At 45.8% G+C, this 16,067-nt stretch overlaps 1 protein-coding gene across 1 annotated transcript in view; it reads left to right on the plus strand.

The window, feature by feature from the left end:
* LOC135185567 (vasoactive intestinal polypeptide receptor) overlaps positions 1–16,067 on the plus strand; it is a 138,130-nt gene that overhangs the window by 39,974 nt on the left and 82,089 nt on the right. The window contains exon 2 of the mRNA XM_064162381.1: positions 8,159–8,255. Within this exon, the coding sequence (XP_064018451.1) occupies positions 8,159–8,255 (97 nt within the window). The remainder of the gene's footprint in view (positions 1–8,158; positions 8,256–16,067) is intronic.

Consider the following 16,067-nt stretch of genomic DNA (forward strand, 5'->3'; position numbering starts at 1 on the left):
GAGGCCACCCCCCACCTGGCTACAATGCTCCTTCAGGTAGTTGTAGACAGCAATAAGATCACCTCTGAGCCTCCTCTTCTCCAGGCTAAACACCCCCAGCTCCCTCAACCTCTCCTCATAGGATTTGTGTTCCAGGCCCCTCACCAGCTTTGTTGCCCTTCTCTGGACATGTTCCAGCACCTCAACATCTTTCTTGAATTGAGGGGCCCAGAACTGGACACAGCACTCAAGGTGTGGCCTGACCAGTGCTGAGCACAGGGGCAGAAGAACCTCCCTTGTCCTACTGGCCACACTGTTCCTGATGCAAGCCAGGTTGCCATTGGCTCTCTTGGCCACCTGGGCACACTGCTGGCTCATCTTCAGCTTACTATCTATCAGTACCCCCAGGTCCCTTTCCTCCTGGCTGCTCTCCAGCCACTCAGTCAGAGGGTTTGCTGAGACACCTGCTCAGGGGTTTGTAGTCTCTTCTGAGCTGCAGTTGTCTTCTGGTACTCAAGCTGTGGCTGCTCAGGAGATGATTCAGTGCTGATGGAGCAACAGTTCAGGACAGTTTGAACAGGCACATCCTCCTGCAGCCTAGTACCTTTTGAGCAACAGCATTTCAAAGCTGATGTATCTTGAAAACAAGACAACCTGCAAACAGATTAGAGCACTTATTAGTCGTTCACTCAACTTCTCTGTAGGGAGCCTGCCAAGTACCATCTCACATCTGCTCCTGCAGTATGCTGAGGAAGGATGGGGCTGTCTGGAGACAAATCTTGCTGTTTAGATGCAAGTTGAGGTCTGTGGGGATTATCTCATTTAACTTTAGGTCTTTGCAGTGTAGACATCCACCTCTCAGCGAGTTGCCTAAGGCAGTGTAAGGCATCCCCTCAAATCTGTTTAAGATGGTTCCCTTGGATTGAAGTGATTTATTATGCCCTGAGCTTGATCTCCAGGTGAGAAAGGATGGTCAAGGTGAAGTAGAGAGATATAGACATTTACATTATAGACTGCCCAGGTTTCTGAGTCCTGGAGGCCAAGCAGTTCTGGGTCTGCCTTTCCTTTGGATTTCTGCTGATCCTGTCATCAAAGAGTGAGTTTCCTGGAGAAGGTTTGGTCAGTTTTGTTGTGAAGTTTCTGGGCAGTGGTTAAGAAAAGAAACAGAATTCTCCTCAACCAAGGCAATTAAAAGCAGTCCATGACCAGTTGTTCTGGCAGTAAGTTACTTTGCTACCCCCCAGTTTCTACACAAGACAGTCAGTGGAGTCCACTTGTTTCCTTCCCTTGCTGCCCCTGTGTAGTCTTGGGATGATCACTATTCCTTGCTTACTTTTTCTGCACAGTTAGGGGGATATTACAACACTTTGTTCCTTTGAGTTGTAGATCTAAACACCACTGATCTCAGTGTTGCAGCATGCCTGTGTTTCTGCAATCTCTTGAATTCAAATCCTTCATCTGAGCTTCTTGGAAAGGAAATTCATATTTAACCTATTCCAGATGGTATTTCAGAGAAGGAGCTAAATGTGCTTACCCAGCCATCAGAGCTGTCTCCTACTTGGTTGTAAGGATTTACTCCAGTGCTGCCTCACTTTTCATTGTTGTGTGTCATGACTCCAGTGCCAGGTTGTCCTTCAGACCCTGGTTCAGCTCTGCCTTCCAAGAGAGGCATATACAAGGATGTCATTAAGGAGTTAAGCAACGCAGCTGCTCAGCTTCCCTTTCCTTCTGGTTCTCCAAGCTCTTTGCAAAACACTCCACATATGTTTCCTTGATCTTGCAACCCCTCACACAGAAAGGGGACAATCAGCCTAAATGAAGTCTCCTTGCTTTCCAATCTGCTGGCTGGATTTGGCCAAGTTGCCTTTGTTTAAGAGGGCCTGCTTAGATGAGCTGAAAAAAGCCATCTGCTTTCCTTGTCAAACGATGGATCTGTTATTGGCACAATTATAACTGGCAGAAGCATAGATTGGAGTGGTTTGAACAGCAGAGTGAGAGTCAGGATACTTGGGTATCTGCCTGGACCTCTTCTATTTGGAGAAGTCTCCTCAGGACACATGCTGCTACCCATGCTCTGGGAGTCCCTTCCCTTCCTCACGGCTGCTTGCAGAGTGATGTATTTACAGCATGAGTCCAGGTCACAGCAGCATACAGCTTTGCCTCTGGCTTAAAAACATTGGGCTTGCAAGCCCTTCATTGATCCTACAAAGGCCACACAGGATGATTTGGTATGTTTTGAACTTGGTCTTATCTCCCAGTTTATGTCTATCTTGACAGGCCATTGAATCATAGAATCATAGGATCAAGCAGGTTGGAAGAGATCTCCAAGCTCAGCCAGTCCAACCTAGCACCCAGGCCAAGCAACCAGATCATGGCACTAAGTGCCTCAGCCAGGCTTTGCTTCAACACCTCCAGGGATGGTGCCTCCACCACCTCCCTGGGCAGCCCATTCCAATGCCAATCACTCTCTCTGACAACAACTTCCTTCTAACATCCAGCCTAAACCTCCCCTGCCACAACCTGGGACTGTGTCCCCTTCTTCTGTTGCTGCTTGCCTGGCAGAATAGCCCAACCCCACCTGGCTACAGCCTCCCTTCAGGTAGTTGCAGACAGCAATGAGGTCTGCTCTGAGCCTCCTCTTCTGCAGGCTGCACACCCCCAGCTCCCTCAGCCTCTCCTCATAGGGTTTGTGTTCCAGGCCCCTCACACCAGCTCTGTTGCCCTTCTCTGGACACCTTCCAGCACTTCAAGATCTCTCTTGAATTGAAGAGTCCAAAACCGGACACAGGACTCAAGGTGTGGCCTGAGCAGTGCTGAGTACAGGGAAAGAATAACCTCCCTTGTCCTGCTGGCCACACTGCTCCTGAGCCAGCCCAGGATGCCATTGGCTCTCTTGGCCACCTGGGCACACTGCTGCCTCATCTTCAGCCTACTATCCACCAGTACCCCCAGGTCCCTCTCTGCCTGGCTGAGCAGTGTGTGTGTGCGAAGTGTCCATCTTGCATCAACCAGTTGTGTTTCTCAGCAGAAGAATGAGTGATAGAGATTACTGTTGGGTTTCTTTTCTTTCTTCTCACAGCCAAGGATTTCATTTCTCTCAGTAAAAAGTAGCCTCAAACTAGCACACCACAGGAGAAACCAAACCGAATGAAACAGCCCAGGATAAAACAGACAAACAAACAAATGCAGGGGAGAAGTAAAATGAATTCTTACCAAGCTGTCTTAAAAAATTTATTTCAAGCTTTCCTAGGAGGAATACACCAAGGAAAGAGACTTTATTTACACTCTCATCTCAGGGAAGATCCCTCATGGCAAAGAAAAACTTGCAGCTCTTGAGGGGTCTTTTCATCTATGAGCATTTTGTCATCTGGGACATGAATTAAGGCAGCTGAACTAGTTGCCCTGCTCACCATTGTGCCAAAAACACAAGGCACAGACTTTTCTGTTTCCTAATGATGCCCAAAGCTGTGATTTTATTTGGTTTTTATCTGATAGCTAGTAGGCTGAAGATGAGGTGGCCAAGAGAGCCAATGGCATCCTGGCCTGCATCAGGAACAGTGTGGCCAGCAGGACAAGGGAGGTTATTCTGCCCCTGTGCTCAACACTGCTCAGGCCACACCTTGAGTACTGTGTCCAGTTCTGGGCCCCTCAATTGCAGAGAGATGTTGTGGTGCTGGAAGGTGTCTAGAAAAGGGCACCAAGCTTGGTGAGGGTCCTGGAGCACAGCCCTGTGAAGAGAGGCTGAGGGAGCTGGGGGTGTGCAGCCTGCAGAAGAGGAGGCTCAGAGCAGACCTCATTGCTGTCTGCAACTACCTGAAGGGAGGCTGTAGCCAGGTGGGGTTGGTCTCTGCTGCCAGGCAAGCAGCAACAGAAGAAGGGGACACAGTCTCAAGCTGTGCCTTGGGAGGTCTAGGCTGGATGTTAGGAGGAAGTTGTTGTCAGAGAGAGTGATTGGCATTGGAATGGGCTGCCCAGGGAGGTGCTGGAGTCGCTTTTGCTGGAGGTGTTGAAGCCAAGCCTGGCTGAGGCACTTAGTGCCATGGTCTGGTTGCTTGGCCAGGGCTGGGTGCTAGGTTGGACTGGATGATCTTGGAGGTCTCTTCCAACCTGGTTGATCCTATGATTCTATTTTTCATTCCACCTGCCTTTGTTAGCCTGTACCAGTGTCGACTGTGACACATGAGGTTGATGAGCGTTGTCGCTGTGGCGGTGGGGGGAGGGTTGCTGTGGTTCTTTGGGTTATTTATTTGCCTTTTGTCTTTTTTTTTCCCCCAGTTAATGTGGAAAATGAGCCATAAACTAGAAAGCCTCCAATATGAGCTTGTCTGTTTGTTGACCTTGATGATTCAGTTAAAGGTCTTTGGAATACTAAATTCTTTCAGCGTTGATGCTCTCCGGCTATTTCAGTTTGAGCTGCTCCAACCACAGGCAGCACTCTGGGCTGGAAGCCTTCAGGGCTGATGCTCAGTAGCTCTCTGTGGCTGGGAGGAGTGGTGGAAATCAGTTTTACCTAGATAGCAAGTTAAGAGTGGTGGAACTCAGTTTTACCTAGATAACAAGCTAAGAGTGGTGGAACTCAGTTTTACCCAGATAACAAGCTAAGAGTGGTGGAACTCAGTTTTACCCAGATAACAAGCTAAGAGTGGTGGAACTCAGTTTTACCTAGATAACAAGCTAAGAGTGGTGGAACTCAGTTTTACCTAGATAACAAGCTAAGAGTGGTGGAACTCAGTTTTACCTAGATAACAAGCTAAGAGTGGTGGAACTCAGTTTTACCCAGATAACAAGCTGAGTGGTGGAACTCAGTTTTACCCAGATAACGAGCTAAGAGTGGTGGAACTCAGTTTTACCTAGATAACAAGCTAAGAGTGGTGGAACTCAGTTTTACCTAGATAACAAGCTAAGAGTGGTGGAAATCAGTTTTACCCAGATGACAAGCTAAGAGTGGTGGAACTCAGTTTTACCTAGATAACAAGCTAAGAGTGGTGGAAATCAGTTTTACCCAGATGACAAGCTAAGAGTGGTGGAACTCAGTTTTACCTAGATAACAAGCTAAGAGTGGTGGAAATCAGTTTTACCCAGATGACAAGCTAAGAGTGGTGGAACTCAGTTTTACCTAGATAACAAGCTAAGAGTGGTGGAACTCAGGTTTACCTAGATAACAAGTTACCCATGGCACAGCAAGGTGCCCTTGTGGCCAAGAAGGCCAATGGGATCCTGGGGTGTATTAAGAAGAGTGTGTCCAGCAGATCAAGGGAGGTTCTCCTTTGCCTCTACTCTGCCCTGCTGAGACCTCATCTGAAGTTGTAGAGAGCAATGAGCTCTGCCCTGAGCCTCCTCTGCTGCAGGCTGCACACCCCCAGCTCCCTCAGCCTCTCCTCACAGGGCTGTGCTCCAGGCCCCTCACCAGCTCTGTTGCCCTTCTCTGGACACCTTCAAGCACCTCAACATCTTAAATTGCTCCTTCAGCCTGTGGAGCCTCCCCTCTTTCTCAGAAGCTCTCTGCAAGTCAGCCCCAGCCCTACAAAAGCCCAAATCACTTCTGTTTTGGTGCTTAAGCTTTGGATGCTCTTTTTCCAGTGGTTTGTTTAATACAGAACAGCTTTTGGACTGGATAAAGAAAAATACATAGATAAAGGTGAGAGATTCAAAGTCAGGTCTATAATCAGGTTTACCTGAATTTATCATGAGTCCCCTTTTCAGAAAGCTGCAGTGAATTGGCCTCATTTTTCCTTTGAAAGGTGATAAAATATTTACTCTAGAGTCAATATCATCTGTTCAGGTAGATATGCAATAAACCAACTCAAGCAGCTATTTTTAGGAAAGGGAAGATGCAGCAGCAAATAACTTGCTCATGAGTTTGGTAGAACCTCTACTCCGCTCTGCTGAGACCCCACCTGAAGTACTGCATCCAACTTTGGAGCCCCTGGGACAAGAGAGATGTGGAGATGCTGGAGTGTGTCCAGAGTAGGGCCAGGAGGATGCTGAGAGGGCTGCAGCAGCTCTGCTATGAGCACAGACTGAAAGAGTTGGGGCTGTGCAGGCTGCAGAAGAGGAGGCTCCCAGGTGACCTTCTTGTGGCCTTCCAGCATCTGAAGGGGGCTACAAAAAAGCTGGGGAGGGACTTTTGAGGCTGTCAGGGAGTGCCAGGAGTGGGGGGAATGGAGCAAAGCTGGAGGTGGGGTGAATCAGGCTGGAGGTGAGGAGGAAGTTTTTGAGCAGGAGAGTGGTGAGAGGCTGGAATGGGTTGCTCAGGGAGGTGGTTGAGGCCCCATGGCTGGAGGTGTTTGAGGCCAGGCTGGCTGAGGCTGTGTGCAGCCTGCTCTAGGGTAGGGTGTCCCTGGGCATGGCAGGGGGGTTGGAACTGGCTGATCCTTGTGGTCCCTTCCAACCCTGCCTGATTCTATGATTCTATGAAAATTTACTGCATTAAAAAAGCAGTTCAAATGTGTTGCAGGTGTACACAGCACTTGATCAAAGTTAGAGCTGAATGAATTCAGTTATAAAGAGGAAACCTGAGTGATTTATAGATGTGAGATGAGTTTGGCAATAGTTTTAAGTCCAGAGAGGCAAAACTTCCCTCTGAAAAAGTCAGACTGTTTGGAAGAACATTTTGATCTTTATTTTTGCAGTAAGTGTTTCTTCCCCTCACTCTTTTTTAAGGTTCAGCTGTGAAAGGATAACGAGCACTATAAAGCACAATGAATCTATGGTGTTTCACATGAGCCAAGATGAAATGCTTGAGGATCTATTTCCCCACTGAGAAAAATAAGTATTTGGGTACTTAGACAACTACAGATAAATCCCTTCACTTCTTGTGTTTGCTGTTATGTTTAATTTGACTAGAAAAGCACATAATTAATTGTGTTATAAATTGCTCATTGCTGTCTACATCTACCTGGAGGGAGGCTGTAGCCAGGTGGGGTTAGGCTCTTCTGCCAGGCAAGCAGCAACAGAAGAAGGGGACACAGCCTCAAGTTGTGGCAGGGGAGGTCTAGGCTGGATGTTAGGAGGAAGTTGTTGCCAGAGAGTGATTGGCATTGGATGAGAGTCTCTGTACTCAGCACTGCTCAGGCCACACCTTGAGTGCTGTGTCCAGTTCTAAGCCCCTCAATTCAAGAGAGATGTTGAGATGCTGGAAGGTGTCCAGAGAAGGGCAACAAGGCTGGGGAGGGGCCTAGAGCACAGCCCTGTGAGGAGAGGCTGAGGGAGCTGGGGGTGTGCAGCCTGCAGAAGAGGAGGCTCAGGGCAGAGCTCATTGCTGTCTGCAACTCCCTGAAGGGAGGTTGTAGCCAGGTGGGGTTGGTCTCTTCTGCCAGGCAAGCAGCAACAGAACAAGGGGACAGAGTCTCAATCTGTGTCAATGGTTTTCCAGGTTGGATGTTGTTAGGAAGTTGTTGTCAGAGAGAGTGATTGGCATTGGAATGGGCTGCCCAGGGAGGTGGTGGAGTCACCATCCCTGGAGGTGTTCAAGAAAACCTGGCTGAGACACTTAGTGCCATGGTCTGGTTGATTGTCTAGGGCTGGGTGCTAGGTTGGGCTGGCTGAGCTTGCAGGTCTCTTCCAACCTGCCTGATTCTGTGATTCTATGATTCTAATTACCTGCACGTTTGTAGCCACTGTTGTATTGCAGACACAACATAATTAGGTCTGACTGAGGAGAAGCCACTTGGGGAGGAAGAGTCCTGTCATTGGGAATTTCTTACTTTTTAACTCCTTTATCTCTTAATCTGCATCAGAGATTTTGTCCTTTATTTGATTTGGGTTTTGTTTTGCTTTAGGAGTCAGGCCCAGTCAGAATGGAATAAATCATGTAAGCACAGATCCCACTGCCCCTGGCATGAGTATTGAAACTGCCATATTCCTGCCTTAGGTAGCTGTTGGTGTGAGGTTAGCCAAGGCAAGGTTTCTGAAGCATAAAGAAGCAGAATTCATCCTGATCATCTTAAAAACAATAAAAAGAGGTTGTTGGACTCTCCAGGAAGGCATGGAGGGAAGTGGTGCTTTCTCAGCAGGCTGTGGTTTACACACCCTCTTTCAAGCAAACACAAAGTAAGGTTGGCTGTGTAGCTCCTGTTGTGTAGTGACCTAGGAGAGCTCAGATGATCATGAATCCCCAGGAAAGCATCTCTGGGCATAAATGGGTTTTACTCACTCTTTTTCTCTGCCTTCTCTGCAGGCATCCAGCACACGCCCAGAGTGCATCATCATGCAGGAGATCGAGGAGGAACGGAGCCAGTGCTTTGCAGATCTCATGGGGAATAACCAGACTTCAGGTATGGGCAGGATCTCTTCTCTTGATGTCATCATTAGGGCTAGAAAAAGAATCTAGAGGGCTGCAACACCTCTCCTGTGAGGAAGATTTGAGAGAGTTTGGGCTATTTGGCCTGAAGAAGGGAAAGGCTGAGAGAGCTGGGGTTGTTCAGCCTGGAGGAGAGAAAGCTCCAAGGAGGCTGCAAAGAGCTTAGGAAATACTGACACAGCCACCCAAGATCAGTCTGCAGTTGTTGAGGTCTGTGTGGAAGACAAAGAAAGATTTTGGCTTTGGTGTTGTCCCATCCACAGAGGGACCTGGTCAGGCTGGATAGGTGGGCAGAGGTCAATGGGATGAGATTGAACAAGGCCAAGTGCAGGGTTCTACACTTTGGCCACAACAACCCCAAGCAGCACTACAGGCTGGGAACAGAGTGGCTGAGAGCAGCCAGGCAGAGAGGAACCTGGGGGTGCTGGTAGAGAGGAGCTGAAGATGAGGCAGCAGTGCCCAGGTGGGCAGCAGAGCCAATGGCATCCTGGGCTGGCTCAGGAGCAGTGTGGGCAGCAGGACAAGGGAGGTTCTTGTGCCCCTGGACTCAGCACTGCTCAAGCCACACCTTGAGTCACAGTCTCAAGTTGTGCCAGGGGAGGTCTAGGCTGGATATTAGGAAGAAATTCTTCACAGAGAGAGTGATTTGCCATTGGAATGGGCTGCCCAGGGAGGTGGTGGAGGCACCGTCCCTGGGGGTCTTCAAGAAAAGCCTGGCTGAGACACTTAGTGCCATGGTCTGGTTGATTGGATAGGGCTGGGTGCTAGGTTGGACTGGATGATCTTGGAGGTCTCTTCCAACCTGGTTGATTCTATGATTCTATGATCCCATCCTACGTCAGTGCTGTTGAGCCAAGGTCTGAGCCATCAAGCTGGACCTCTTTCCCTTCAAGTGCCTCTCAAGTTACAGGTCCTGGGTTTGTGAGTAAAGGTGGTGTAAGACCCAGCAGTAGGCTGTCAGACCTCCAGAAAACAAGGGATCACATTGCTGGGGTTAGGAATGAGGAGATGCATATCAGGCCTGATGTTTGCATCCAGCCTTCTGAAGGAGGAGAAAGTGGAAGATGTCTTCTCATCTTCTCTCCCTTGGCATTGCTGGCAGGCTACAGACTAAAGGACTGTTCAGCACAATGGTGCTTAATGACAGAAGAGCATCCTGGGGACAAACTGACACCTGGAGGAACTTCTCTGAGTGCAAGGATGGCTTTCAGGCCCTGCTTTTATCTACTAAGATATGGTTTCCTTTGATTCAGAATCTGTTTCAAGTGTGCCCTGTACAGTCACATGGAACCATTGAATGTTTTCCTGGAATCAAATAAAGGGGAAAAATCAGGATGGTTAGAAACATTCATCTGAAATTCAGCTAAATGCTTCATTTCATTTGCATGGATAGCTGAACAAATTCAATTAAGTGTAGTTCAAAATAGACCTAACACTTGATGTGCTGATAATTCTTTTTTGGTTGGGTTTTTTTTTTCCCCCAAATGATTTTTCTCATTGCAAAGTTTAATCCAAACCAGCATTTTCTTTTCCTTTTCTCTTTTCCTTTTCTCTTTTCTTTTCTTTTTCTTTTCATTTTTTTATATTTTCTTTTCCTTTTTTTTTGTTTTCTTTTCTCTTTTCTCTTTTTCTTTTCCTTTTCCATTTTCTTTTTCCTTTCCTTTTCCTTTTCCTTTTCCTTTTCCTTTTCCTTTTCCTTTTCCTTTTCCTTTTCCTTTTCCTTTTATTTTCCTTTTCTTTTAGTTTTCTTTTTCTTTTTTTTCTTTTTCCTTTCTTTTCTCTTTTTCTTTTTTCTTTTTCCTTTTCTTTTTCCTTTTCTTTTTCCTTTTTGTTTGCTTTTCCTTTTTTCTCTTTTCCTTTTCTTTTCCTTTTCTTTTCTCTTTTTCTTTTATTTTTCTTTTTATTTCTCTTTTTCCTCTTCTTTTCCTTTTCTTTTCTCTTTTCTTTTTCTGTTCCTTTTCTTTTCCTTTCTTTTTCTTTCTCTTTTTCTTTTTCTTTTTCTTTTTCTTTTTCTTTTCCATTTTCTTTTTCCTTTCCTTTTCCTTTTCCTTTTCCTTTTCCTTTTCCTTTTCCTTTTCCTTTTCCTTTTCCTTTTCCTTTTCCTTTTATTTTCCTTTTCTTTTAGTTTTCTTTTTCTTTTTTTTCTTTTTCCTTTCTTTTCTCTTTTTCTTTTTTCTTTTTCCTTTTCTTTTTCCTTTTCTTTTTCCTTTTTGTTTGCTTTTCCTTTTTTCTCTTTTCCTTTTCTTTTCCTTTTCTTTTCTCTTTTTCTTTTATTTTTCTTTTTATTTCTCTTTTTCCTCTTCTTTTCCTTTTCTTTTCTCTTTTCTTTTTCTGTTCCTTTTCTTTTCCTTTCTTTTTCTTTCTCTTTTTCTTTTTCTTTTTCTTTTTCTTTTTCTTTTTCTTTTTCTTTTTCTTTTTCTTTTTCTTTTTCTTTTTCTTTTTCTTTTTCTTTTTCTTTTTCTTTTTCTTTTTTTTTCTTTTTCTTTTTCTTTTTCTTTTTCTTTTTCTTTTTCTTTTTCTTTTTCTTTTTCTTTTTCTTTTTCTTTTTCTTTTTCTTTTTCTTTTTCTTTTTCTTTTTCTTTTTCTTTTTCTTTTTCTTTTTCTTTTTCTTTTTCTTTTTCTTTTTCTTTTCCTTTTCCTTTTCCTTTTCCTTTTCCTTTTCCTTTTCCTTTTCCTTTTCCTTTTCCTTTTCCTTTTCCTTTTCCTTTTCCTTTTCCTTTTCCTTTTCCTTTTCCTTTTCCTTTTCCTTTTTCTTTTTCTTTTTCTTTTTCTTTTTCTTTTTCTTTTTCTTTTTCTTTTTCTTTTTCTTTTTCTTTTTCTTTTTCTTTTTCTTTTTCTTTTTCTTTTCCTTTTCCTTTTCCTTTTCCTTTTCCTTTTCCTTTTTCTTTTCCTTTTCCTTTTCCTTTTCCTTTTCCTTTTCCTTTTTCTTTTTCTTTTTCTTTTCCTTTTCCTTTTTCTTTTTCTTTTTCTTTTTCTTTTTCTTTTCCTTTTTCTTTTTCTTTTCTCTTTTTCTTTTTCCTTTTCTTTTTCCTTTTCCTTCTCCTTAGCTTTTCCTCTCTCTTTTCTCTTTTCTCGTTTCTCTTTTCTCTTTTCTCTTTTCTCGTTTCTCGTTTCTCGTTTCTCTTTTCTCGTTTCTCTTTTCTCTTTTCTCTTTTCTTTTCTTTTCCTTTTCTTTTTCCTTTTCCTTTGCTTTTCCTTTGCTTTTTTCTCTTTTCTTTTCCTTTCTCTTTTCTATTATAATGCAAACTGCATAGAGAGCAGCTATCATGGAATCATAGACTCAGTCAGAGTTGGAAAGGACCACAAGGATCATCTAGTACCAAACCCACCCTGCCATGGGAAGGGACACACTACCCTACCTAGATCAGGCTGGCCACAGCCTCATCCAGTCTGGCCTGACCTGAGTCCTATCTCAATACTCATGGCTGCCCTTGCAATCAGCAGAAAGAAACCAGCACCTCTCAAGTGGTAGCTCTCAAATGAGTGACTGTAGGTGACTCCTCTTATGGAGAAGTCTGGTTTGGAAGTGTGGTGGACAGGTAACTTCAAAGTGCCTAAATGGGATGTGTTTCCCTCTGCCAGTGTTCAAGGCACAGTGTATGAACACAAGTGGTGGAGTCACCATCCCTGGAGGTGTTCAAGCAAAGCTTGGATGAAGCACTTAGTACCATGGTCTGGTTGATTGGCCAGAGCTGGGTGCTAGGTTGGACTGGATGAGCTTGGAGGTCTCTTCCAACCTGCTTGATTCTATGATTCTAAATAGGTTGAAAAAGATGGTTTTCTGAGGTGGGGCTCCATAACTTAATAGATGTAGCTGAGCATAGCTGCAAATAGAAAACTTTGACAGTGGGAACACAGTAGAGGTTTATTGGGGAGAAATCTTCTGAAGGTGATGATGGTGGAGATGAGATAAATCATAGAATCACAGAATCCTTTAGGCAGGAAAAGACCTTCAAGTTCATCAAGTCCATCACTAAACCTTGCCCTTCAGCACCACATCTCCACATCTTTTTAAGTAGCTACAGGGATGGCGACTCCACCACTTACTTGGGCAGCCTGTTCCAGGGCTTGACAACCCTTTCAGGAAAGAAATTTTCCCTAATAGCCAACTAGGAGAGCCCTGCAGAGGGACCTGGACAGGCTGGATGGGTGGGCAGAGGCCAATGAGATGAGATTGAACAAGGCCAAGTGCAGGGTTCTGCACTTTGGTCACAACAACCCCAAGCAGCACTACAGGCTGGGGACTGAGTGGCTGGAGAGCAGCCAGGAGGAAAGGTACCTGGGGGTACTGATAGATAGTAGGCTGAAGATGAGCCAGCAGTGGGCCCTGGTGGCCAAGAGAGCCAATGGCATCCTGGCCTGCATCAGGAACAGTGTGGCCAGCAGGACAAGGGAGGTTATTCTTCCCCTGTGCTCAGCACTGGTCAGGCCACTCCTTGAGAACTGTGTCCAGTTCTGGGCCTCTCAATTCAAGAAAGATGTTGAAGTGCTGGAAGGTGTCCAGAGAAGGGCAACGAAGCTGGTGAGGGGCCTGGAGCACAAATCCTATGAGGAGAGGCTGAGGGAGCTGGGCCTGTTTAGCCTGGAGAAGAGGAGGCTCAGGGGTGATCTTATTACTGTCTACAACTACCTGAAGGGACATTGTAGCCAGGTGGGGGTGGCCTCTTCTCCCAGGCAACCAGCAATAGAACAAGGGGACACAGTCTCAAGTTGTGCCAGGGTAGGTATAGGCTGGATGTTAGGAGGAAGTTGTTGTCAGAGAGAGTGATTGGCATTGGAATGGGCTGCCCAGGGAGGTGGTGGAGGCACTGTCCTTGGGGGTCTTCAAGAAAAGCCTGGCTGAGGCACTTAGTGCCATGGTCTGGTTGATTGGATAGGGCTGGGTGCTAGGTTGGACTGGATGATCTTGGAGGTCTCTTCCAACCTGCTTGATTCTATGATTCAAACCTCCTCTGACACAACCCAAGGTTGCTTAAAGCCTCAACAACTTTGGTTATGATTCCTGAATCTCAGTGCTGCTGAGAAGAGAAAAAAAATCTTAATAAAATTCCCTGGAAAAAAATATGATTTTCACACAGTTCAGTTCCCTGGAGAAAAGCAATTCATATTCCCTGCCATCTGTAGTGCAACACCTTGATTTATGGCCAGGGAGGTGTGTTGCCTTCTGCACCATTCCTCTTAGCAAAAAGAAAATCACTTGAGGTTTAACAACCAATTTGTTTGCCTTTCTAATTAAATGAGTGGAAATAAGGAAATGCACTGTTTGGGGACAGCCTGGAAATAAAGCCCTTGTTTAGGAGCCATTATCAATTGCATTGATCAGAGGGGCTTAATCACAGATGTAATGTGATGTGTCAGAGACATTAGTCAGTTATTAACACCTGATGGTGCTGCTGAGATTGATCACCTGCTTGGGATAAGGAGGTAGATTTACGCTGGTGAACAATAATGTTTGTCTTAATGCTGTTTTCCTTCTGAACACCTTTTCTTTCTGGTGGGTGTATATCTCTGGGTGAAATCAGTGCTTTCTGTTTCCATTAAACCTCTGGATTTTCAGTGCTGGTAGCAGGTGCTGTTCCTGCTGTCAGCCAGCCTGGACCACAGGACTGCTGTTTATTAATAGCAGGATGGGAGTCTCTGCACTCAGCACTGCTCAGGCCACTCTTTGAGTGCTGTGTCCAGTTCTGGGTTCCTCAGTTCAAGAGAGATGTTGAGGTGCTGGAAGGTGTCCAGAGAAGGGCAATAAAGCTGGTGAGGGGCCTGGAACACAAACTCTGTGAGGAGAGGCTGAGGGAGCTGGGGGTGTGAAGCCTGCAGAAGAGGAGGCTCAGGGCAGAGCTCATTGCTGCCTACAACTCCCTGAAGGGAGGCTGTAGCCAGGTGGGGTTGGGCTCTTCTGCCAGGCAAGCAGCAACAGAAGAAGGGGACACAGTGTGAAGTTGTGGCAGGGGAGGTCTAGGCTGGATGTTGTTAGGAAGTTGTTGTCAGAGAGAGTGATTGGCATTGGAATGGGCTGCCCAGGGAGGTGGTGGAGTTGCTGTCCCTGGAGTTGTTGAAGCCAAGCCTGGCTGGGGCACTTAGTGCCATGGTCTGGTTGATTGGGTTGGACTGGATGATCTTTGAGGTCTCTTCCAACCTGCTTGATTCTATGATTCTATTCTCTGTTAGGAGTGTAAATCAGTATCCATGACATTACCTGCATCTGAGGAGTCTTTAGCAGCAACACAAGAGAGGCAAAAGCACAACCACCTCTGATGAAAAGAGCGTGAAAAGGGGAGGAAACAGCAGGGGAAACCATTTGAAGCTGGCAGTGTGTACACAGGAGAGTTAAATGGCTGTAAGACCAAAGTCTGGACTTCAAAGAAAGATTGTTAGGACACTGAACAGCCTTTCTGGAAGCCTGCAGGAAGAAGTGTTTTATTGACTTCATGGCAGAGCTTGCCTGGTTTATGTTAGGGCATGTAGGATGCAGTTGCATATTGCAGCACAGAATTGGGTTTCATGAGCAGCTCCGCCCTTGTTGTCCTCTGCCCTCTCACCTTTTTGCCTCCATGCAGAAAAAACTAGTAAAAATGTGAAATGACAACTGGAATTCAATAAAAAGTGGATGTTTTACCTTTAAACTCAACACTAAGAGGTTTGTTTCACACAGCAAATAATCATAGAATGAGAATGACTTTTGGTGAGGAATTTCTTTCACTTGATTTTAGGTAGCTGGCCACATGGTGTATTCTGGCCACATGTAGGTGTCTCTGATAGGATCAGAGAATAGAATCAGAGAATCAACCAGGTTGGAAGAAACCTCCAAGCTCATCCAGCCTGTCACCCAGCCCTGGCCAATCAAACAGACCATGGAACTAAGTGCCCCAGCCAGGCTTTGCTTCAACACCTCCAGGGTCAGTGACTCCACCACCTCCCTGGGCAGCCCATTCCAATGCCAATCACTCTCTCTGCCAGGAACTTCCTCCTAACATCCAACATAGACCTCCCCTGCCACAACTTGAGACTGTGTCCCCTTGTTCTGTTGCTGCTTGCCTGGCAGAAGAGCCCAACCCCACCTGGCTACAGCCTCCCTTCAAGTAGCTGCAGACAGCAATGAGCTCTGCCCTGAGCCTCCTCTTCTGCAGGCTGCACACCCCCAGCTCCCTCAGCCTCTAGTAACCAGGCTTTTACTGCAGATAATTTTCTCAGCCAGGACATCTGTATGCAGAAGAGGGGTGGCTTAGCTGGTGCTACAGTTAGCAGCTGTAGGGATGCTCTCCCAACAGATAGGAGGAGAGAATGGCTGAAGGGCTTTTGCTTTCCAAACTCACAGATGGTGGCAAACCTCTAAGCGAAGTGTGGCTGAGATCCTAAGGGCTTGCTGCCAGGCAGGTCTCACCACTGTGCTGCTTCTTGCTGGCTTCCACATGCTCTTCTTATGTGTGTGTTTTGTATGTGCTCCTCGAGCACAGAGATGGACGTTTTTGCTTTGTATTTAAGAAAGCTTCACCTCTCCATGGCTGTGGTTCAGAAACAGTTCAACTTAACCTGAAAGCACTCAAAATAACTGAACCTTGGGTTTGTTCTTTTTCTTCCTTAAAAAGGCAAGGAAAGCAATCAGGTCTAGGTTGGTTGGCTCAGCTCCCTGCCTGTTTAATCTGGTACTGCTAATCAGTTCACTCTGCAATCAGATACTCTTTCACAAGCAGGAGAATCATTTAGAGATGGCAGTTGAATAAGATGCTGTGACTTACATGTGAGTGAGATGAGAGACCTTACTTCTGTCCTGGGAGCAAGGCATCAT

This window comes from Pogoniulus pusillus, chromosome 23, assembly GCF_015220805.1.
Source record: "Pogoniulus pusillus isolate bPogPus1 chromosome 23, bPogPus1.pri, whole genome shotgun sequence".
Lineage (NCBI taxonomy): Eukaryota > Metazoa > Chordata > Aves > Piciformes > Lybiidae > Pogoniulus > Pogoniulus pusillus.